The 23115-nt window shown below is 35.1% G+C and overlaps 1 protein-coding gene and 1 pseudogene across 5 annotated transcripts in view; one reads left to right on the top strand and one right to left on the bottom strand.

Annotated features, from left to right (window-relative positions):
- Positions 1–23115, top strand: part of BRWD3 (bromodomain and WD repeat domain containing 3) — a 208281-nt gene that overhangs the window by 130629 nt on the left and 54537 nt on the right. For all 5 annotated transcript variants that reach the window (XM_032840637.1, XM_032840638.1, XM_032840636.1 and 2 more), the window contains 6 exons: positions 1413–1596; positions 2921–3014; positions 4906–5055; positions 6558–6634; positions 7220–7388; positions 8270–8383. In XM_032840637.1, the coding sequence (XP_032696528.1) occupies positions 1413–1596; positions 2921–3014; positions 4906–5055; positions 6558–6634; positions 7220–7388; positions 8270–8383 (788 nt within the window). The remainder of the gene's footprint in view (positions 1–1412; positions 1597–2920; positions 3015–4905; positions 5056–6557; positions 6635–7219; positions 7389–8269; positions 8384–23115) is intronic.
- On the bottom strand, positions 250–346 carry LOC116856940 (annotated as a pseudogene).

The following is a 23115-nucleotide window of genomic DNA, read 5'->3' as shown; positions in this document are numbered from 1 at the left end:
TCTGAATTTTTTAAAGATTTTATTTATTAATTTGAGAAATAATGAGTGAGAGAGAAAGCACGAGGGGTGGGAGGGCCAAACGGAGAAGCAGACTCCCTTGCTGAGCAGGGAGCCCAGTGCAGGACTTGATCCTGGGGCTCTAAGATCATGACCCAAAAGGCAGATGCCCAACCAACTGAGGTACCCAGGTGCCCTATATATTTGAATTTTATATAAATATTAGCTTCTGTCAGTTTTACTTTTTTTCTTTTAATGATGGAATACTTCATGAATTTGCCTGTCATCCTCAGGGGCCATGCTAATCTTCTTTGTATCATTTCAATATAAGTGCTGCCAAAGTGAGCACCATCAATTTTATTTTTATCAAGAACTATTAGTTGTACTTCAAAATGCCATCTTAAGGGATTTTGGCAAATGTGTTTCTTTTTACATTTTTATAATTGGGGTTTATTTGGGTATCATAGCTTTTGGAGTCCAAGAATTGAATAAAACAATTTAAATTAGATGTGATTCACAAGGTATTATACTCATTTCCTGATTCTGAAGTATCCCATAAAATTAAAATAAAAACATTCTTTGTTCACCCAGGGAGCATCTAACTCAGATTGGCTTTCCTTAACCTGGAACAAAATAAGAAGTGAGCTGATAATCCTACATAACCAGGCCCTTTTTGTTTCTTGACATAAAACTTTCTTAGGACCCTGATTTAGAGATTCATTAATGAAATCAGCTCTACCCTCAATACTAGATTTCTGTTGATAGATTTGAAATGCCTTAGTAAAAGCGACCCCACTGGCTTCTGTTTCCAATGTTTATTTTTATTGTCTTTCCTGAGTGCTTATTTTAAAAGTTGAGTGATTCATGCAATTTCCATTTTTATTTTATTTGCAAATACAACAAAATAAATAAACAGAGAATATCTAGGTGCTTAAAAAAGGTTTCATTACTTTATTTCCCCTTTCTTTCATTGCTTACCAGTTTTGAAAATGAAATTTTGATTGAATAAATCTTATATTTTTTTTCTCTTATTACTACTTTCAAAAGCCTATTGAAACTTTATTCATAGACCTTTTCATGGGCTTAATGCAGGATTTAGATTAAAAGCTGCTTTCTGAAATAGTACTATTAAACATTTGTGAATCTACCAAATCATGTTAAATATGCTTTTTGTATTTCCTCAGTATTTACTAGATGACAGATATGAATGTACTTTGAAAAAATTTAAAAGAGTGATAGAAACTTAAAACAATTATTTAGTGCCTTGCTTTATTCAGGGTGGTACAGAAAATGTCGAACAAAAGGATAGCAATATTGTCTAGAAGTACCATCTTAGACTCTCCTATTCTGGAGTACTGATCTCTAAAAATTTGTGCCTTTACTCAGAGAAAGTGGTACCTTTCTTTTTATTTTAGCTCTGAGAAGTCCAAATATGGACATATATTCATCCCCAAACATTGGGCTTCGACGTAGTGGTCAGATTGAAGGTGTCCGACAAATGCATAACAATGCTCCTCGAAGCCAGATGGCCACTGAACGAGATCTCATGGCATGGAGCAGAAGAGTGGTGGTCAATGAACTAAATAGTGGAGTTAGTAGGTGAGTCAATAAGATAGCACTGACAAGAAAATTCAGAACTTTATTGTTTAGTTAGGAAATTTTAATAACTAAGGTATATTTTAATCAAGCTGAGTTCTGTATTAGTTTTTCTATATTACTCCAGTTAGTTCATTCCATAACAACTATTTAATGATTATTTTTTATTTACTTGGCTTTGTACTAAATGGTTTGGGAAATACTGAAAAATGAAAAACATACTTTGTTTTCCATGAGTTTATAGTCTAGATTAGAACATAAGAATACAAATACTATTAAGTAAGAATATGAGACCATATGTTATTAAATATGTCCTTGGTATATAGACCCAAAATTCAACAGTGGTTCTGAGGAAAAAGGCCATCACTTTGATATTGGAATAGTTTGGGAATGCAGCATAGATGTGTTGTAGACCCCGGTGCTTAAGGCATATTTTGAAATGCCCTTTAAGTAGATGTCCTTGTATGAAAGGACTTTATTAGGATGAATTTTTAATTTAGAATACCTATTCTTATTTATAAATCCTAACAGATAATCCACATAGGCTGGAAATAGACTTAGAAAAGAAAAAGGACATTTGACAGAGAACATAAAAAAACAATGAATACTGTTATGCTGAAAATAAATTAAAAAATGATTAAAAAAATCTCTTAATAATGCTATTTCCTTTCCCAATCCTTTTACCCTCTCATCCAACAGGCAGCAAACATAATTTAGTTTTGCCTTTTCTTAGGGAAACATAGGTAATTTATGAAGTCTTAGCAATAGAGGAATTTGAAATAATTCTTTACTCAAAACATTAAAGTACAAATAAGGAAGTCAAATAGATACTTGTATGCCAATGTTCATTGCTATATTATTCACAATACCAGAACAGTAGAAATAACTCCAGTGTCTGTCCTCAAATGAATGGATAAACAAAATGTGATATATACATAAAATGGAATATTGTTCAGTCATAAAAAGAGAATGAAGTTCTAATAACTGCTCTCACGTGGATAAATAGTAAAAACATAGCATATGATTCCACTTATATGATATATATAGAGAAAGCAAATTTATAGAGACATAAAGTTGATTAGAGATTAATAAGGACTGATAGAAGGAGAAATTGAGAGTTACTGCTTAATGGTTACAAAGTTTGGAATGATGAAAAAGTTTTGGAAAGAGTGGTGATGGTGGTTACACAACTTTGTAAATGTCATTAACATACACCTAAAAATAGTTAAAATGGCAAATTTTACATTTGAAGATATTTTTGTTATCTGACCTTTAGACTGTTGGTTTGATTTTTATGATTTTCTGTCACTTTAACCTTTGTTATTAGGGTTCAGGAAGAATGTCGAACTGCAAAAGGTGACATAGAAATCAGTCTTTATACAGTTGAAAAGAAGAAAAAGCCATCTTATACTACCCAGAGGGTAAGTTTAGTTTTACAGTCCACTGGGTTACACTACTTGTAAATATTTGCAGGTACTGGGTTTTTCAAAGGTAGCAATTATGTATTAAGGGGCTATTTTGCTAGCTAACTACATGTATGGATAACCTGTTTTTTAAACCTGAAATTGAAATATATGGCAATTATTAATAAAAATAAAATTACACAAAGTCAGGATTGTCCTCCAAAATTTAGGATATGTGGTCATTGTATGTATAAAACATTTGTATTAAAATACCATTTTCATATGGTTAGAGTAAAACCTTAAAATTGTTGGCTGGTCACTAATCACAGTATAAAATAAATGTTTAGATATCCTATGTCAGAGGTTGACAAACTACTATGCATGGTCTAAATCTAATCTATAGCCTATTCCTGTTAATAAAAGTTTTATTGGAACACAGCCACACTTACTAATTAATATATTATGTATGGCTGCTTTCACGCTACAGAGTTGAGTAGTTATAACAGAGATCATATGACCTGCAGAGCCAAAACTATTTTCTCTGACCCTTTACAGAAAGGCCCACTCTTGGCCTACCTAATCATACAGAAGCACAATTTGATCTATACACTGGGAGGATTCATATTCCCAGTAGAAACAGCTAGGCAGGGAGTCAGATTCCTATACTTCATTAGGTACATAGTAAACCCCTTACTAGTATTCGGAGATTGAGCAAAGTAGTTGCATAACGATGTATATTCTTATTCCCAGATCTAACTGTAACTCCTAAAAAGTATGGTAATTTGGAGAGTCTAGGATGATTTTAATTTTATTAAAGAAATCTAGGCAATGGGCACTGAATTTTAAATGTTTTTTTTTCAGTATTGATAAACACAATTTTAGGTAAGTATCTTATGAATATCTTCAAATATCCTTAGATCATTTTGATGCCCACTTTCTTAATTTCTGTTGAGGTTTGGTAGCTTATTTGATGTTCTCTCTTAATGTTATTTTCTTAGAAATTTTGAATGACTCAGATCTATGATTTATATTATTTTCTCCTGCTAAGCTGATTTTTCAAATATCATACTTGTCTGAGACTAATAATAATAAACAGGGTTGTTGGGTCTACAAACATTTTTATTTATATCAAAAATGAGAAATATTTACATATGGGGCAAGAAACTAGTCCTTGTTACTGATTTATTTATGACTTTTAAACTTGTTTACTTAAGTTTAACATAAGGTAATATCATTAATATTTTATACTTGTAAAGGTTAGAAGAAAATAGTTTTTGCTTTAAGTTGTTAAAAGTTAAATATTTTATCAGTTTATTAAATGTAGTTTTTTTAAAGAACAAAGAAGTACATATTATATTAAGGATTATATATACATAGGTATGGTATATATATCTTGCTTTATCTTGCAATAAATTGTGAGTAATACAGTATATGTAAATTCTGAGTGGGCCCATTCTTGCAGCCCAAACTTTCAGCACACTCTTTAATTTGATCACAAAATTTTTGAAATAGGAGAGTAATAAATATTAATGGAAAGTAGCTGAAATACATATAGATATATCTTATATTTTCTTTTTGGGGATTTATTCCTAATTATTACAGCCATCCCTCTCCTCTCCCCCACCCAAATTATTTGCTTTATATATTTGTGTTTGTTCACTGAGCCTTTCATTTTTGTTTTAGATTTTTATTTTATTTATTTGAGAGAGGGATAGAGCCAGAGAGCACAAGCAGAGGAAATAGCAGAGAAAGGGGAGAAGCAGGCTCTGCACTGAGCAGGGAGTCCAACATGGGGATGGATCCCAGGACCCTGAGATTATGAGCTGAGCCAAAGGCAGACACTTAACCATCTGAGCCACCCAGGCACTCCAGGCCTTTCATTTTTCAAAAATTTCTTTCTGTTTTACAGACTGATTATCAGCCTAGCTGTGGGCGGTCTTTACGGAGGACACAGCGCAAACGTCAACATACTTACCAAACACGGTCCAACATAGAGCATAATTCACAAGCATCGTGTCAAAATTCAGGTGTACAGGAAGACTCAGACAGCTCCTCAGAGGTTAGATATCTGCAATTATTTAGTCAGTGTAATTTTTTGTTTACCAGTTAGTATCATTACCTTGGGTTTACTTTTAATAGTGATTTTAAGAGAAACTAATTTTAATGATTTTCTTTTAAGATTTTCCATTAGTAAGGCATTTAATAGGCAAATTTGAACATTACATTGAATTCCTTTAGGTATCTTCTCTGATTTATACCTAAGATACTATTTTGTTTGAGAGTATCAAATATGCCAGTAAGTTTGACTTTGGGACAATGAGAAAAGAGTGAAAGGAAATCTGCCCATAAATAAGAAGTGGAATATAAACAATAATAACTAATTTACAGTCCCGGAACTGGTTTACTGTGTAATCAGCAGAAAGGCACATTTTCCGTTATTGTTGACTTCATTAGTCATGGAGATTATGAAGTGATGGCTTTTTTCAGACCTACATTTTTCATGGTAATAGAATAGAGTTTACCAATTCTTTTCTTCTCTTCTCCAGTCCTTTCCTTTTGTTCTCTTAACAACTTTCATTATTAAGTGGATAATGTGGGCTTAATTATTCATTGATAATATATGGCCCTCCTATTATTCTTCCAGCATTCACAGCTCTTTAATTCTTACCAGTGATGTCCTTCCTCTTCTCCTTCACCTGTGAAAATCTTGAACTAAAAGGAATAGTCAGGTATTGAGGACTATTTCCTTTCTAAGGTCATAATAGTGGTATGGTTTTGTTTTTAAAAAGAATCATAATCTTACTAAATGTTTATATTTAAAATGCTTGTTTTGGTAAGGATTTACTTTGAAATAATTACTTGGGTATGAGGCAGTTGGTGATGGTACAGATAAAACATGATAGGCAGTGAGTTATTGTCTATACTGGAGATTGTGTACACAAGAGTAATTTATTCCCTCTACTTTGGAATGTTTGAAATTTTACATAATAAAAAGATTATTTTATGAAGAGTAATTACATTAACTTGGCAGAAGCATACAGATATATTTTTTTAAGCAATGGTTTTAATATTTAAGAGGATTATATTTGGGAACCTTAAGGAGTCTGTTCAGTCTTTGAAGTAATAAAAGATGTCCCGTATCAATAAGATAGTAGATGTTAGAAGGTTTTAAATACCTGGTATGCTTAATTGTGAGTTACGGATATATGTAGGAAAATGATTATTTTTTAAAATTTAATTATTTATTTATTAGAGGGAGAGAGAAAAGGAGAGTGGGGCAAGGTTCAGGGGGAGAGGAGAGTGAAAATCTCAAGTAGACTCACCACTGGGTGCAGAGCCTGACATGTAGCTCAATCCCACCACCATGAGATCATGACCTGAGCCAAAACCGAGTCGGACATTCAACCTCCTGAGCCAGGCGACCCTAATTATGTTCATTTTACCTGGATTGTTGTTTTGGTTAGAGGAAGTACAAAAAGTGTTATAAAATAGGTAGTATGTGCTAATTAATAATATGCTAGTTAATAATCATATATCTCAACTGCTGACTCCTTGTTGCAGGAAGATGAAACAATTGGCACAAGTGATGCTTCTGTAGAGGATCCTGTTATTGAATGGCAAAGTGAAAGTTCTTCCAGGTAGTTTTAATGGTTTTGATTTGGTCAAAATTATCTGACCATTTTAATGTGAAATTATGTTCTAGGAGGAATTTGGTAAAATCAGAGTTAAAATAGTATTTTATAGTAGAAAGAGTACTGGGTTGGATATTCAGAGACTTGTTTCATTCTGGTTCTACTAGTATCTTTTTGGGCATGTCACTATGGGCTTTAGTTTCCTCATTTGTAAAATAAGATGCTTTGTAAATCCAAGATTCTGCATCTTAGCAGGCTCTGTTTATTTAGTTGAGTTTTAAAACAGCTACATTTAACCATTTCTAGGGATTAGGGGCATCTTTATTTAAAGAGGCTTTTGTTACTTGGACAGAAATTTTGAATTTTAAATTCTGTTATGGGAAACTAACCATTATACTTTATCCAAGAAGGTTTTCACTGAAATCACTTAATGATCTAAAATCTGTATTGATATTTTTTCTGTTCAGTTAGAACAAAATCAAGTCATGTCATTTATAATGCTGTTTTATTACAAAATGATCATCTTTAAATTAGGAGACAAAAGTATTCCTTTCCTAAACTTATATATTCATAATTTTGATTTATTTATAGTGATTCATCAAGTGAATATTCTGATTGGACAGCAGATGCTGGAATAAATTTGCAACCTCCAAAAAGACAAACCAGACAGGCAACACGGAAAATATGCAGCAGCTCAGAGGAGGAGAACTTGAAGTCACTAGAAGAAAGGCAAAAGAAAACTAAACAAACTAGAAAGAAGGTTTGTAAATTTATAAGTTGTTTCTATTGTTTTTGTTTTTGCCTTTGACACTTGAAAAATAGTAACACTTGACTTTTCTCTAAAAATAACATTCCATCTGAGAAAATAAGTAAAATTGTTTAAAATGACTTAAAAATAAAAAGATGTTTTAATTTTTTTCTGTTATCAAAAGTAGAGGCTAGAATATCTACATTATTATTTAGTTATTGTTAAATTAAAATATTGATAATTACTTTTTAAAATATAGTTGAGTTTTAAACAATAAGCTACTATAGTATAAAAAAGTTATACTTGTCATGTTTCTGGTCATAAATTTATATACATTTTTGACTTGTAAAATGGAAAGGTATAATAAATCTTATAGGAGTTCTTCCATTTCTTTATATGTTTTTATTTCATCCCAATGATGGTTTCTCTTCCTCACTATAATTTCAGGTAAAGACTTAATCCACACAGTTATCTAAATATTATTTTAAAAATTTATTATGTACATATTGTACATATGCACAATGTATCAGGTATCCTGTATCCTGTTGCTTTAGTAGACAGAATTATCTTCTTGTCACCATTTTATTGGCAAAAAGATCCTGTGTTACTTATACTCAAATTCACATGGTATTTGGGGACTTGAAAATTTGTGGTTCTTACATAGTATATAATGTCATATTATTTTCTGTCAGCCAAAATGGAGCAAATATTAAAGAATTCGCTTGACTGTTTTATTGGTACAAAATTGTACATAATTTTAATTGATAAATGAAATGTTTAAAATTTGTATATTTTAGGTTTTATTATAACCTGATTTTTTTTAACATTCTCTGTTATTTTTCATACTACTATTCATATATTTATGGTTTATATATTTGTGAACTATATTTTAGAAAGGAGGACTGCTTTCTATGGCAGGTGAACCCAATGAAGAATGGTTTGCCCCTCAGTGGATTTTGGATACCATACCACGACGTTCCCCATTTGTCCCACAGATGGGAGATGAGGTAATTGTTACCTGTTATAATCTTTTTCTCTTAGAACGTCAAGAACACTCACTTTAGTCAGTCTTAGGGCATTTATATTCTCAATTCTATTATAGTTATATGTACACTGTCTTTACTGCTCACCTCTGTTATATATGGATGGAATCTTAATTTTTATATCCTTAATGTTGTCAAAAACCTACCTCTGTACTTCAGAAACATATAACTCGAAGACAGAGTGTGGGCAAAGAGGAACAGTAGCTTTATGACCTTCCTAGGCAAAGGAGGCTACAGCAGGCTATGGCCTTCAAAAACTGCAGTTCTACTAGAAGAAGGGGATAGGGGTGTTTAGGGAAATATAAAATCAAGCCAGTTTTGATAGGAATTGTGTACTTTCTACCAGCTGTTCTGTCGTGTCTTTAGGGTGGTAACAGGTTCCTGAAACAAAAGGTTAAGAAGGGATGATGGGAGGTTTGCAGAAGAGTTGTAAAAGGTTACTTTAAAATCAATCTAGCTTCACTGAAGCATTACTGTAGTTATTTTTATTTCTTTTTTATTATTAACATATAATGTATTGTTTCAGTGATACAGGTCTGTGATTCATCAGTCTTACACAGTTCACAGTGCTTCCATAGCACATACCCTCCCCGCTGACCATTACCCAGCCACCCCATCCCTCCCATTGCCATTCACCCACTCCAGCAACCCTTAGTTTGTTTCCTGAGATTAAGAGTCTCTTAAGGTTTTTCTCCCTCTCTGGTTTCTTGTTTCATTTCTTCCTCTCTTCCCCTATGGTCCTTGCCTTGTTTCTCAAATTCCACATATCAGCGAGATCATACGATAATTGTCTTTCTCTGATTGACTTATTTTGCTTTGCATAGCCATTTCGATTTCTGTTGAACTTCATGCTTTAAATGATTTCACTTGTAGTATTTAGCATAGAATCTCTAATATATTAGATGCTCAGAGACTATTTAAATAAATTGATTGGCTTATGAACTCATGAAAATAATTGTATTTATTTTTAGCCTAATTGCAACTTAGTAGGATTAAAGTGGTATTTTGAGTCCTAATAAATAAATTGGTATTTTGAAAATAAAATAAATTAAATTAAATTAAAATAATAAAGTGGTATTTTGAGTCCTTTAAAAAAAAAGCCCATGATCAACCTGATAGAAAGCATACTGTAGGACAATTAACCCTTTCAGTGATAAGAAGAATGTTATTTTTTGAGTAAGTCCTTCCTGCTGAGCCTGTGATTGAACAACATAGCCATATTTATCACTGGTCAGTCAATAATTGATTTAAATTCTATCTTGTGAGAAAATTTTCATTTTCTTATGAAAATTATGGTAATATTGCAATATTTAAACTAAAATTGGCTTGTATGTTCTCTGATATAGTCATTCATTTCTGAGTGAATAAATGTTTGCAGTTTTTAATTTAAGACTAATAATAGGAATGTAATATTGTCATCATAATAAAAAAGGGGTAAAACATTGCAAATGGATTTAAAAGCCATGGGACCAATAAGAATTTCACCAAATGCCTCTGTAACTGACATTTATAGATATCTTATACCAGACATAGTGATCAAGTAGTCTTTCTTTTTTTTTCAGAGAAAAATTATTTTCATTTATTCAAGAAATATTTAAAAACAAGGCTAATTTTTAGCTGGATTGGTGCTTTTTTTAAAAAAAAATTCAGATATAATGTATTATTAGCCCCAGGGGTACAGGTCTCTGACTCGCCAGGTTTACCCACTTAACAGCACTCACCATAGCAAATACCCTCCCCAATGTTTATAACCCCACCACCTTCTCCCTGCCCCCCTACCCCCGCAAACCTCAGTTTGCTTTGTGAGATTAAGAGTCTCTTATGGTTTGTCTCCCTCCTGATCCCATCTTGTTTCATTTATTCTTTCCTACCCCCCAAAACCCACCACGTTGCATCTCCACTTCCTCATATCAGGGAGATCATATGATAGTTATCTTTCTCCGATCGACTTATTTCGCTAAGCATGATACCCTCTACTTCCATCCACGTTGTCGCAAATAGCAAGATTTCATGTCTTTTGATGACTCCATAGTATTCCATTGTATATATATACCATCTCTTCTTTATCCATTCATCTGTTGATGGACATCTAGGTTCTTTCCATAGTTTGGCTATTGTGGACATTGCTGCTATAAGCATTTGGGTGCATGTGCCCCTTCAGATCACTACGTTTGTATCTTTTTAGGGTAAATACCCAGTAGTGCAATTGCTGGGTCCTAGGGTAGCTCTATTTTCAACTTTTTTGAGGAACCTTCATGCCGTTTTCCAGAGTAGTTGCATCAGCTTGCATTCCTACCAACATTGTAGAAGGGTTCCCCTTTCTCCGCATCCTCGCCAGCATCTGTCATTTTCTGACTTGTTAATTTTAGCCATTCTGACTGGTGTGAGGTGGTATCTCATTGTGGTTTTGATTTGTATTTCCCTGATGCCGAGTGATGTGGAGCAATTTTTCATGTGTCTGTTGGCCATCTACATGTCTTCTTTGCAGAAATGTCTGTTCATGTCCTCTGCCCATTTCTTGATTGGGTTATTTGTTCTTTGGGTGTTGAGCTTGATAAGCTCTTTATAGATTTGGATACTAGCCCTTTATCGGATATGTTGTTTGCAAATATCTTCTCCCATTCTGTCAGTTGTCTCTTGGTTTTGTTAACTGTTTCCTTTGCTGTGCAAAAGCTTTTGATCTTGATGTGGTCCCAATAGTTCATTTTTGCCCTGGCTTCCCTTGCCTTTGGCGATGTTCCTAGGAAGAAGTTGCTGTGCCTGAGGTCAAAGAGGTTGCTGCCTGTGTTCTCCCCAAGGATTCTGATGGATTCCTTTCTCACATTGAGGTCCTTCATCCATTTTGAGTCTATTTTCGTGTGTGGTGTAAGGAAATGGTCCAGTTTCATTTTTCGCGCATGTGGCTGTCCAATTTTCCCAACACCATTTGTTGAAGAGGCTGTCTTTTTTCCATTGGACATTCTTTCCTGCTTTGTCAAAGATTAGTTGACCATAGAGTTGAGGGTCTAATTTCTGGGCTCTCTATTCTGTTCCCTTGATCTGTGTGTCTGTTTTTCTTCCAGGACCATACTGTGTTGATGATGACAACTTTGTAATAGAGCTTGAAGTCTGGAATTGTGATGCCACCAACTTTGGCTTTCTTTTTGAAAATTCCTCTGGCTATTCGAGGTCTTTTCTGGTTCCACACAAATTTTAGGATCATTTGTTCCATTTCTTTGGAAAAAATGGATGGGACTTTGATAGGGATTGCATTAAATGTGTAGATTGCTTTAGGTAGCATAGACATTTTCACAATATTTGTTCTTCCAATCCAGGAGCATGGGACATGTTTCCATTTCTTTGTGTCTTCCTCAATTTCTTTCATGAGTACTTTATAGTTTTCTGAGTATAGATTCTTTGCCTCTTGGGTTAGGTTTATTCCTAGGTATCTTATGGTTTTGGGTGCAACTGTAAATGGGATTGACTCCTTAATTTCTCTTTCTTCTGTCTTGTTGTTGTTGTAAAGAAATGCAACTGATTTCTGTGCATTGATTTTATATCCTGACACTTTACTGAATTCCTGTACAAGTTCTAGCAGATTTGGAGTGGAGTCTTTTGGGTTTTCCACATATAGTTCATATATTCTGTGAAGAGTGATAGTGATAGTTTGACTTCTTCTTTGCCGATTTGGATGCCTTTAATTTCTTTCTGTTGTCTGATTGCTGAGGCTAGGACTTCTAGTACTATGTTGAATAGCAGTGTGATAATGGACATCCCTGCCGTGTTCCTGACCTTAGCGGAAATGCTCTCAGTTTTTCTCCATTGAGAATGATATTTGCAGTGGGTTTTTCATAGATGGCTTTGATGATATTGAGGTATATGCCCTCTATCCCGACACTTTGAAGAGTTTTGATCAGGAAGGGATGCTGTACTTTGTCAATTGCTTTTTCAGCATCTATGGAGAGTATTGTATGGTTCTTGTTCTTTCTTTTATTAATGTATTGTATCACATTGATTGATTTGTAGATGTTGAACCAACCTTGCAGCCCAGGAATAAATCCCACTTGGTCTTGGTGAATAATCCTTTTAATGTACTGTTAGATCCTATTGGCTAGTATTTTGGTGAGAATTTTCACATCTGTGTTCATCAAGGATATTGGTCTGTAATTCTCTTTTTTGATGGGATCCTTGTCTGGTTTTGGGATCAAGGTGATGCTGGCCTCATAAAATGAGTTTGGAAGTTTTCCTTCCATTTCTACTTTTTGGAACACTTTCAGGAGAATAGGAATTAGTTCTTCTCTAACCGTTTGGTAGAATTCCCCTGGGAAGCCTTCTGGCCCTGGGCTCTTGTTTGTTGGGAGATATTTGATGACTGCTTCGATCTCCTTACTGGTTATGGGTCTGTTCAGGTTTTCTATTTCTCCCTGGTTCAGTTGTGGTAGTTCATATGTCTCTAGGAATGCCTCCATTTCTTCCAGATTGTCAAATTTGCTGGCATATAGTTGCTCATAATATGTTCTTGTAATGGTTTGTATTTCGTTGGTGTTGGTTGTGATTTTTCCTCTTTCATTCATGATTTTATTTATTTGGGTCCTTTCTCTTTTCTTTTTGATAAGTCTGGCTAGGGGCTTATCAACCTTATTAATTCTTTCAAGGAACCAGCTCCTAGTTTCATTGATTTGTTCTGTTGTTTTTTTGGTTTCTGTTTCATTGAATTCTGCTCTGATCTTTATGATTTCTCTTCTCCTGCTGGGTTTAGGCTTTCTTTGTTGTTTCTCCATCTCCTTTAGGTGTAGGGTTAGGTTGTATATTTGAGACCTTTCTTGTTTCTTGAGAAAGGCTTGTATCGCTATATATTTTCCTCCCAGGACTGCCTTTGCTGTGTCCCACAGATTTTTGAACCATTGTGTTTTCGTTATCATTTGTTTCCATGATTTTTTTCAATTCTTCTTTAATTTCCTCGTTGACCCATTCATTCTTTAGAAGGATGCTCTTTAGTGTCCATGTATTTGGATTCTCTCCAAATTTCCTCTTGTGATTGAGTTCTAGCTTCAGAGCATTGTGGTCTGAAAATACGCAGGGAATGATCCCAATCTTTTGATACCGGTTGAGACCTGATTTATGACCCAGGATGTGATTTATCTGGAGAATGTTGCACGTGCACTAGAGAAGAATGTGTGTTCTGTTGCTCTGGGATGAAATGTTCTGAATATATCTGTGATGTCCGTCTGGTCCAATGTGTCATTTAAGGCCTTTATTTCCTTGTTGATCTTTTGCTTGGATGATCTGTCCATTTCAGTGAGGGGAGTGTTAAAGTCCCCGACTATTATCATATTATTGTTGATGCGTTTCTTTGATTTTATTATTAATTGGTTTATGTAGTTGGCTGCTCCCACGTTAGGGGCATAGATATTTAAAATTGTTAGATCTTCTTGTTGGACAGACCCTTCGAGTATGATATAGTGTCCTTCCTCATCTCTTATTATAGTCTTTTGCTTAAAATCTAATTGATGTGATACAAGGATTGCCACACCAGCTTTCTTCTGATGTCCATTAGCATGGTAAATTGTTTTCCACCCCCTCACTTTAAATCTGGAGGTATCTTCGGGTCTAAAATGAGTTTCTTGTAGGCAATATATAGATGGGTTTTGTTTTTTTATCCATTCTGATACCCTGTGTCTTTTGATTGGGGCATTTAGCCCATTTACATTCAGGGTAACTATTGAGAGATATGAATTTAGTGCCATTGTATTGCCTGCAAGGTGACTATTACTGTATATTGTTTCTGCTCCATTCTGATCTACTATTTTTAGGCTCTCTTTTTGCTTAGAGGACCCCTTTCAATATTTCCTGTAGAGCTGGTTTGGTGTTTACAAATTCTTTTAGTTTTTGTTTGTCCTGGAATCTTTTTACCTCTCCTTCTATTTTCAATGATAGCCTAGCTGGACATAGTATTCTTGGCTATATGCTTTCTCATTTAGTGCTCTGAATATATCATGCCAGCTCTTTCTGGTCTACCAGGTCTCTGTGGATAAGTCCTCTGCCAATCTAATATTTTTACCATTCTATGTTACAGACTTCTTGTCCCGGGCTGCTTTCAGGATTTTCTTTTTGTCGCTAAGACTTGTAAATGTTGCTATTAGTTGATGGGGTGTGGACCTGTTCTTATTGATTTTGATTGGGGGTTCTCTGTGCCTCTTGGATTTTGATGCTTGTTCCTTTTACATATTAGGGAAATTCTCTACAGTAATTCTCTCCAATATACCTTCTGCTCCCCTCTCTCTTCTTCTTCTGGAATCCCAATTATTCTAATGTTGTTTCATCTTATGGTATCACTTACCTCTCGAATTCTCCCCTTGTGTTCCAGTAATTGTCTCTCTTTTGCTCAGCTTCTTTATTCTCTGTCATTTGGTCTTCTATATCACTGATTCTCTCTTCTGCCTCATGTGTCCTAGCAGTAAGAGCCTCCATTTTTTATTGCACCTCATTAATAGCTTTTTTGATTTGAACTTTTTTATGTGTTTAGTTCTTTTATTTCTCCAGAAAGTGCTCTTATTTCTCCAGACCGGGTTTCTCTAACATCTTCCATGCCTTTTTTGAGCCTGGCTAGCACCCTGAGAATTGTCATTCTGAACTCTAGATCTGACATATTGCCAATGTCTTTATTGATTAGTTCCCTGGCCTTTGGTACTGCCTGTTGTTCTTTTTTTTTTTTTCTTCTTGTGAGTTTTTCTGCCTTGTCATTTTATCCAGATAAGAATATATGAAGGAGTGAATAAAATACTAAAAGTGTGGCAAAGACCACAGGAAAATGTGCTTCAACCAAATCAGAAGAGACCCCAAATTGTGGGGGAATAGGGGGGTAAAAAGAAGTTCAGAAAAAAAATTTTTAAAAAGAAAAAAATAAATAAATTAAATAAAAAGAATAAAGAAAAAATATAAAAAAGAATATACATATATATTAGACTGGTGAATAGAACAGGGTCACCCACTTAATTTTGGGAGTAATTTGGTCTTTTAGAAGAAACTACCTCCCAAAATTTTAAGGAATGAATAACATATATAAGGTAAACACGGTGAAGGGATGGAATATGACTATAAAGAGGAAATTAAAAAAAAATTCTTTAAAAGGAGTTGATAAGACAAGTTGTTTGGAAGAATAAAGAAAAAGAAAATGCAGAGAATTTGCTCAGGCTGGAGACTAAAACAAAGCCCTGTGCTAGATTTAGGGTATGTTTTGATCTGTTAGAAGAAGTTGTATCCCAAAATTTTTTTATAAGAAAAAATCCTATGTGTATAAAAAAAATAGAGTTAGATACAATGAAGGATAAAATATGACTATAGTAATGAAAGTTCAAAAAAGATTTTTTTTGGAAGGTATTGTTAAGATAAACTAGTTAAAAAATGTTAAAAGAAGAAAGGGTAAAAGTTAAAATAATTAGCAGAAGAAAAAAATAAAATTAAAAATAAATTAAGTTTGCAAGACTAAAGAATCATGGGGAGAAAGCCATGAATTCCATGCTTTGCTTTCTCCTCCTCTGGAATTCTGCTGTTCTCCTTCGTAAGTGAACTTGGTCTTTGCTGGATTTCTTGCTGGTCTTCTTGGGGAGAGGCCTGTTGTAGTGATTCTCAAGTATCTTTGCCTGAGGCGGTATTATAGCGCCGTTACCACAGGCCAGGCTAAGTAATCCGCTCTGGTTCGCTTTTGGGAGCTTTTTTTCCCTGAATGGTTTCCATAGAGTTCCAGAGGATAGGAATGAAAATGGCGACCTCCCAGTCTCTGGCCTGGAGTAGCCGAGAGCTCAGGGCCCTACTCCTCAGTGTGCCTTTGGAGAAAAGTGCTCAATCACTCCCGTCTCCCTGGCCTCCAACTGCGCTCCAATCTCACCAGCCTGTGACCAAGCATCTCTGTCTCTGGCACACAGCCCTGTCTGGATTCTCCAAACCCTGAAGAACTCTGCACTCTTCCTGGCATGTCTCTCCAGATCTTGTGGGGTCCCCACTCACAGAGCTGTGGCCTTTGCCACAGATCACAGTTTAGGGTAACCCCGAGTTGAGAGCTCACTCCTCGGCTCCATCTCTGTAGCTTGCTTACCTGCTCTAATACCTGTGAGCTCTGCGACACTCAGCCACCCCCGATTCTTCTGTGATCCCGCTGGACCTGAAACCACGCTGTCCCCGCATGGGATTTACCCCGGTTTCGTCTCTGGAGCGATGTCCCTCCGTGGAGCAGACTTTTAAAAGTTCTGATTTTGTGCTCCATTGCTCCACTGCTTGCCAGGAGCCAGCCCCTCCCCCGGTGGCCTATCTTCCCATTGCTTTGGATTCAGTTCTCTGCAGGTCCTACCTTTCAGAAAGTAGTCGATTTTCTGTTTCTAGAATTGTTGCCCTTCTCTTCAATCTCCTGTTGGATTTGTAGGTGTTTGGAATGTTTTGATAAGCTATCTAGCTGATTTCCTGCTACCTGATGTCATCTCAGCCTGCTACTTCTCCACCATCTTGACTCCTCCTCTGTGATCAAATAGTCTTATACTTACTTGCTGATTCTCTTTCATAATTTTGTCTTCAAACAAGTATTGAAATTTGCAGCAATGCTTTTTTGTGTGGTTGTTTTAGTAGAACATGCTCTGTGAATGGTATATTAAAAAAAAAAAACTAAAGAACTTTTTCAGGGGTATATTCAAAGTCATTATTTGTTGAACTTATTGCCTATTCTTATGGACTCTTTAGGGGAGTAAGTTTTTTAAGATTTTATTTTAATCCCAGTTACTTGATGTATAGTTTTATATTAGTTTATTTTAAGTATGCAATATATTGATTCAGTACTTCCATGTAATACCTGGTGCTCATCACAAGTGTGCGCCTTAATCTCTAGCACCTATTTAACCCATCCCCCTACCTCCCCTCTAGAAACCATCAGTTTGTTCTCCCTAGTTAAGTCTCTTTCCTGATTTCCCTTGCTCTTTTTTTCCCTTTGCTACTTTGTTTTGTTTCTTAAATTCCACATATGAGTGAATTCATATGGTATTGTATTTCTCTGACTGACTTATTTCCCTTACCATAATATTTTCTAGGTAAGTCTGTGTCCTCGAAAATGGCAAAATTCCATCTTTTCAGTGTCTGAGTAATATTCCATTGTGTATGGATAAAGCTTTATCCATACATAAGTCAGTGGACACATGAGCTATTTCCACAATTTGGCCTTTGTGCATAATACTGTAATAAACATTGGGGTGCATGTATCCACTTTAATTAGTATTTTTGTATTCTTTAGGTAAATACCCAGTAGGTTAAATTCTGTATCCTAGGGTAATTCTATTTCTAACTTTTTGGGGACCCTCCATACTGTTTTCCACAGTGACTGCACCACTTTGCATTCCCACCAACAATGCAGGAGGGTGCCCTTTTCTCCACACCCTTGCCAAGACTTGTTATTTCTTGTGTTGTTGATTGTACCCATTCTAACTTGTGTGAGGTGGTATCTCATGGTAATTTTGATTATCATTTCCCCAATGATGAGTAATGTTGAGTATCTTTTCACATGTGTGTTGGACATCTGGGTGTCTTCCTTGAAAAATTATCTATTCATATCTTCTGCCCATTTTTAAATTGTATTATTTGTTTTTGGGTTTTGAATGTTATAACTTCTTTTTATGTTTTAGATATTAACCCTTTACCAGACATGTCATTTGCAAATATATTTTCCCATTCTGTGGTTTGCCTTTTAGCTTTGTTGATTGTTTCCTTTGCTGCTCAGAAACATTTTATTTTGATGTGGTCCTAATAGTTTATCTTTGCTTTTGTTTCCTTTGACTCAGGAAACATATGTCGAAAGAAGTTGCTATACCAGTGTCAACGATGTTAGTACCTACATTCTCTTCTAGGATTTTTATGATTTGAGGTCTTACATTTAGGTCTTTATTCCATTTGGAATTTATTTTTGGTTTTCGGTATACGGAAGTTGTCCAGTTTCATTATTTTGTTTGTGGCTGTTCAGTTTTCCCAACACCATTTGTTGAAGAGACTGTCTTTTTCCCATTGGATATCCTTTCCTCCTTTGTCAAAGATTAATTCATCATGTAGTTGTAGATGTATTTTTGGGTTTTCTATTGATCTACATATCTGATTTTGTGCCAATACCATATTATTTTGATTACTCCAGCTTTATAATAAAAATTGAAGTCCGAAATTGTGATTCATCCAGCTTTGCTTATATTTTGCAAGGTAGCTTTGGCTATTTGGGGTCTTCTGTGGTTCCATAGAAATTTTACGATTCTTTGTTCCAGTTCTGTGAAGAATGCTGATAGTATTTTGATATGGATTGCATGAAATGTGTAGGCTATCTGGGTACTGTAGACATTTTAACAATATTTGTTCTTTCAGTCCCTGAGCATGGAGTGTCTTTCTATTTCTTTGTCTTATCTTTAATTTCGTTCATCAGCATTTTACAGTTTTTAGAATACAGGTCTTTAACCTCTTTGTTTAAATTTGTTCCAAGGTATCTTACTAGCTTTGCTGCAGTTGTAAATGGAATTGAGTCCTTAATTTCTCTTTCTGCTTATTCATTATTGATATATAGAAATGTAACAGATTTCTGTACATTCATTTTGTATCCTGCAATTTTACTGAATTTGTGTATCAATCCTAGCACTCTTTTAGTACAATCCTTGGGGTTTTCTATATAGAGTATCACATCAATTGCAAATAGTGGAAGTTTTAGTTCTTCCTTGCCAATTTGGATGCTGTTTATTTCCTTTTGTTGTCTGATTGCTGAGGCTATAACTTCCAGTACTATGTTAAATAAGAGTGGTGAGAATGGCCATCCCTGTCTTGTTCCTGACCATTAAGGAAAAACTCAGTTTTTCCCTTATAAAGACAATATTAACTGTAGGGGGTTTTTTGGTATATGGCTTTCATTATGTTGAGAGGTATGTTTCCTCTAAACCTACTTTGTTGGAGGTTTTTATCATGAATGGAGGCTGTACTTTGTTAAATGCTTTTTCTGCATCTATTGAAATGATCAGGTTTATAAAAAGTTAAGATAGTAGAGTAGTAGGGGTACCCTATGTTTGCCTTGATAAATATTGGGTCATTCCAAAAGCCCACAAAATCAGTCTGAGGACTGAGATAACAAATTGCACAACTAGAGGGAGAAAAGAGGCCACATTATGGAAGCACAGACAGACTTTAGTGAATAGCATAGTGCCCACAGTGGAGGCTGGAGCTGCACGCACTAAACCCTGTCCCCCTGAGCTCTGTAGGTCCTTTTTTTCTCAGGCAGGATTGCCTGAGAACCAGAGCAACAGGCACCTCCCCCAGAAAACCAACACAAACCACCCTGCCTTCACCAAGTCTACTGACCATAGAATGTGACAAAACTTAAGATCTAGTGGAATTGGATCTAGCTTCTTTTAACATGCTGACCAGAGCAATCCTAGCTAAAACTCTGTGCACTGGATAAGGTCCAAACACTCCCTACTGCAGGCAAGAAGAAATGATGCAGAGGACTAACATAAGGGAAAAAGTAACCAAAACACAGCAGCAGAATGCATACAACAGACACAGAAATATTTCCTGAAGCACCAGGTCCTGGTCAATATATAACATTTTCTTCATATAGCCATTATTCTCAGGAACAGGAAGCATAACAGGCTTTCCTAAGAGACAGAAGACAGAGACCTAGGCAACATGCCACATTGAAGGAATTCATACCCAAAGAAGTAACAAGATCATAGTCAAGGATCTAATCAAAACAGATATAATATGCCTGAACTAGAATTTGAGACAATCATAAGGGAAGTAGTTGGACTTGAGAAAACCATAGAAGACACTGGAGAGTCCTTTACTGCAGACTCGAAAACTAGTCAGGCTGAAATAAAAAATGTTATAACTGAGATATGAAAACATTCTATGTAATGAAAAGGATGGAAGAAGAGGAACAAATAAGTGGTATAGAAGATAAAATTGTGGAAAAGAGTCAAGCTGGAAATAACAGTGAAAGGAAAATATTCGATCATCAGTGCAGACTTTGGGAACTCAGTGACTCCATAAAGCATAGAAACATTCATGTCATAGGAGTCACAGAAGAAGAAGAAGAGGGGGAAAATGGGCAGAAGGTGTTTTTGAGGAAATTATAACTGAACACTTCCCTAAAATGTGAAAGGAAACAAACATCCAAATCTAGGAGCCACAGAAGACTCCCATTAAAATCAACAAAAGCAGGCCAAAATGAAGACATCATAGTAAAATTTATAAAATATAGAGATAAGGAGAACATCTTCAGATCAGCAAGGGAAAAGAAATCCCTAACTTACAAATGAGGACAATCAGGCTAGCACCAGCCTTACCAGCAGAAACATGGCAGGCCAGAAGAGAATGACATGGTATTTTGAATGTGCTGTGGGAAAAATATACAGCCAAGAATACTTGATCCAACAAGGCCTTCATTCAGAATAGAAGGAGAAATAGTTTCCTAGACAAACAGAAACTAAAGGAGTCCATGGACACTATACTAGTCCTGCAAGAAATATAAAAAGGAACTCTTTCAGTGGGAAAGTAAGTCCAAAGGCAACAAAGATTAGACAGGAACAGAGAACATCTCCAGAAACAATGAGGTAATACAGGTGACACAATGACACTAAATTTATGTCTATCAATAATTACTGTGAATGTAAATGGACTAAATGCTCCAATTAAAAGACACAGGGTATCAGAATGAATCAAAAAACAAGACCCATCCATGTGCTACCTACCATAGGCTCACTTTAGACCTAAAGACACATAAAGACTGAAAGTGAAGGGATGGAGAACCATCTATCATGCTAATAGCCATCAAAAAAAAAAAAGAAAAAAGCTGGAGTAAGCATACTTATATCAGACAAATTAGATTTTAAACCAAAGACTATTTAACAAGAGATGAAGAAGGGTTCTATATCATAATAAAGGGGTCTATCCAACAAAAAGACCTAATGCATATAAATATTTATGCTGCCAACTTGAGAGCATCCAAATATATAAATGAATTAATAAAAACATAAAAAACTCAGTGATAATAATACAAGTATATTATGGGACTTTAACATCCCACTTACAGCAATGGACAAATGATCTAAACAGAAAATCAACAAGGAAACAATCTTTGAATGGCAGGCTGCATGAGATAAACTTAACAGATTTATTCAGAACATTTCATCCTAAAGCAGCAGAATACACATTCTTTTGTGTACACATGGGGTATTCTCCAGAATATACACATACTGGGTTACAAATCAGGCCTCAACAAATAAAAAAGATTGAGATCATACAATGCATATTTTCTGACCACACTATGAAACATGAAGTCAACTACAAGAAAAAAATTGGAAATACCACATATACATGGAGGTTAAGGAATATCTTACTAAAAAACAAATGGGTTAACCATGAAATTAAAGAAGAAATAAAGAAATACATGGAAACAAATGAAGATGAAAACACAATAGTCCAAAACTTTTGGGATGCAGAAAAAGCAGTCATAAGAAGGGAGTGTATACAAAACAGGCCTACCTCAAGAAGCAAGGAAATCTCAAATATACAACCTAACCTTATACCTTGAGCAGCTAGAAAAAGAACAGCAAACAAAGCCTAAAGTAGAAGTCAGAAGAAGTCTACTTCTAAAGTCTGCTACTAAAGTCTACTTCTAAAGGAGAAGAAAGTCAGAAGAAGACAGGAAAAAAATAACAATTAAAACAGAAAATAAATAATATAGGAACAAAGAAAAACTGGTAAAACAGATCAGTGAAACTAGGAGCTGGTTCTTTAAAAGAATTAATAAAATCGGTTAACCCCTAGCCAGAGTTATCAAAAAGAAAAGAGAAAGGACCCAAATAAGTAAAATCATGAATGAAAGAGGAGAGATCACAACTCCACAAAAAATATTTTAAAAAATATAAGGGAGTATTGTGAAAAATTGTGTGGCCCAAATTGGGAAATAGAGAAGAAATGGATAAATTCCTAGAACACATAAACTATCAAAACTGAAATAAGGAACAAATAGAAAACTTGAAGAGACCAAAAACCACCAAAAAAATTGAATCAGTAATCACAAATCTAACAAACAAAAGTCCAGGGCCAGATGGCTTCACAGGGAAATTCTACCAGTCATTTAAAGAAGAGTTAATACCCATTTTCCTCAAACTTTTGCAAAAATAGAAATGGAAGGGAAACTTCCAGACTCATTTTACGAGGCCAGGCTTGCCTTGATTCCAAAATCAGACAAAGACCCCACTACGGGGGCACCTGGGTAGCTAAATCGGTTAAGCACTAACTCTTAGTTTCAGTTGAAGTCGTGATCTCAGGGTTGTGAGTTTGATCCCTACTCTGGACTCCACACTCAGTGTGGAGTTAGCTTGTTCCTCTCCCTCCTCTCTTACCCCTTCTCTCTCTCTTAAAAAAAAAAAAGACTAAAATGGAGAAGTGGAGAAGTATAAGCCTGTATCCCTGATGAACATGGATGCAAAAATTCTCAAGAAGATGCTAGCAGATTGACTCCAAGAATACATTAAAAGAATATTCATCACAATCAAGTGGGATTTATTCCTGGGCTGCAAGGGTAATGAAATATTTGTAAATGAATCAACATGATAGCACCATATTAATAAAGAATAAGAACCATATGACCTCTCAATAGATGCAGAAAAAGCATATGACAAAGTATAGCATCCTTTCTTGAAAAAAAC

Source organism: Lontra canadensis, unplaced genomic scaffold (assembly GCF_010015895.1).
Source record: "Lontra canadensis isolate GAN:19392208 unplaced genomic scaffold, GSC_riverotter_1.0 scaffold114, whole genome shotgun sequence".
NCBI lineage: Eukaryota > Metazoa > Chordata > Mammalia > Carnivora > Mustelidae > Lontra > Lontra canadensis.
Note: the sequence above shows the minus strand (reverse complement) of the source record. Positions and strands in the feature narration are given on the sequence as shown.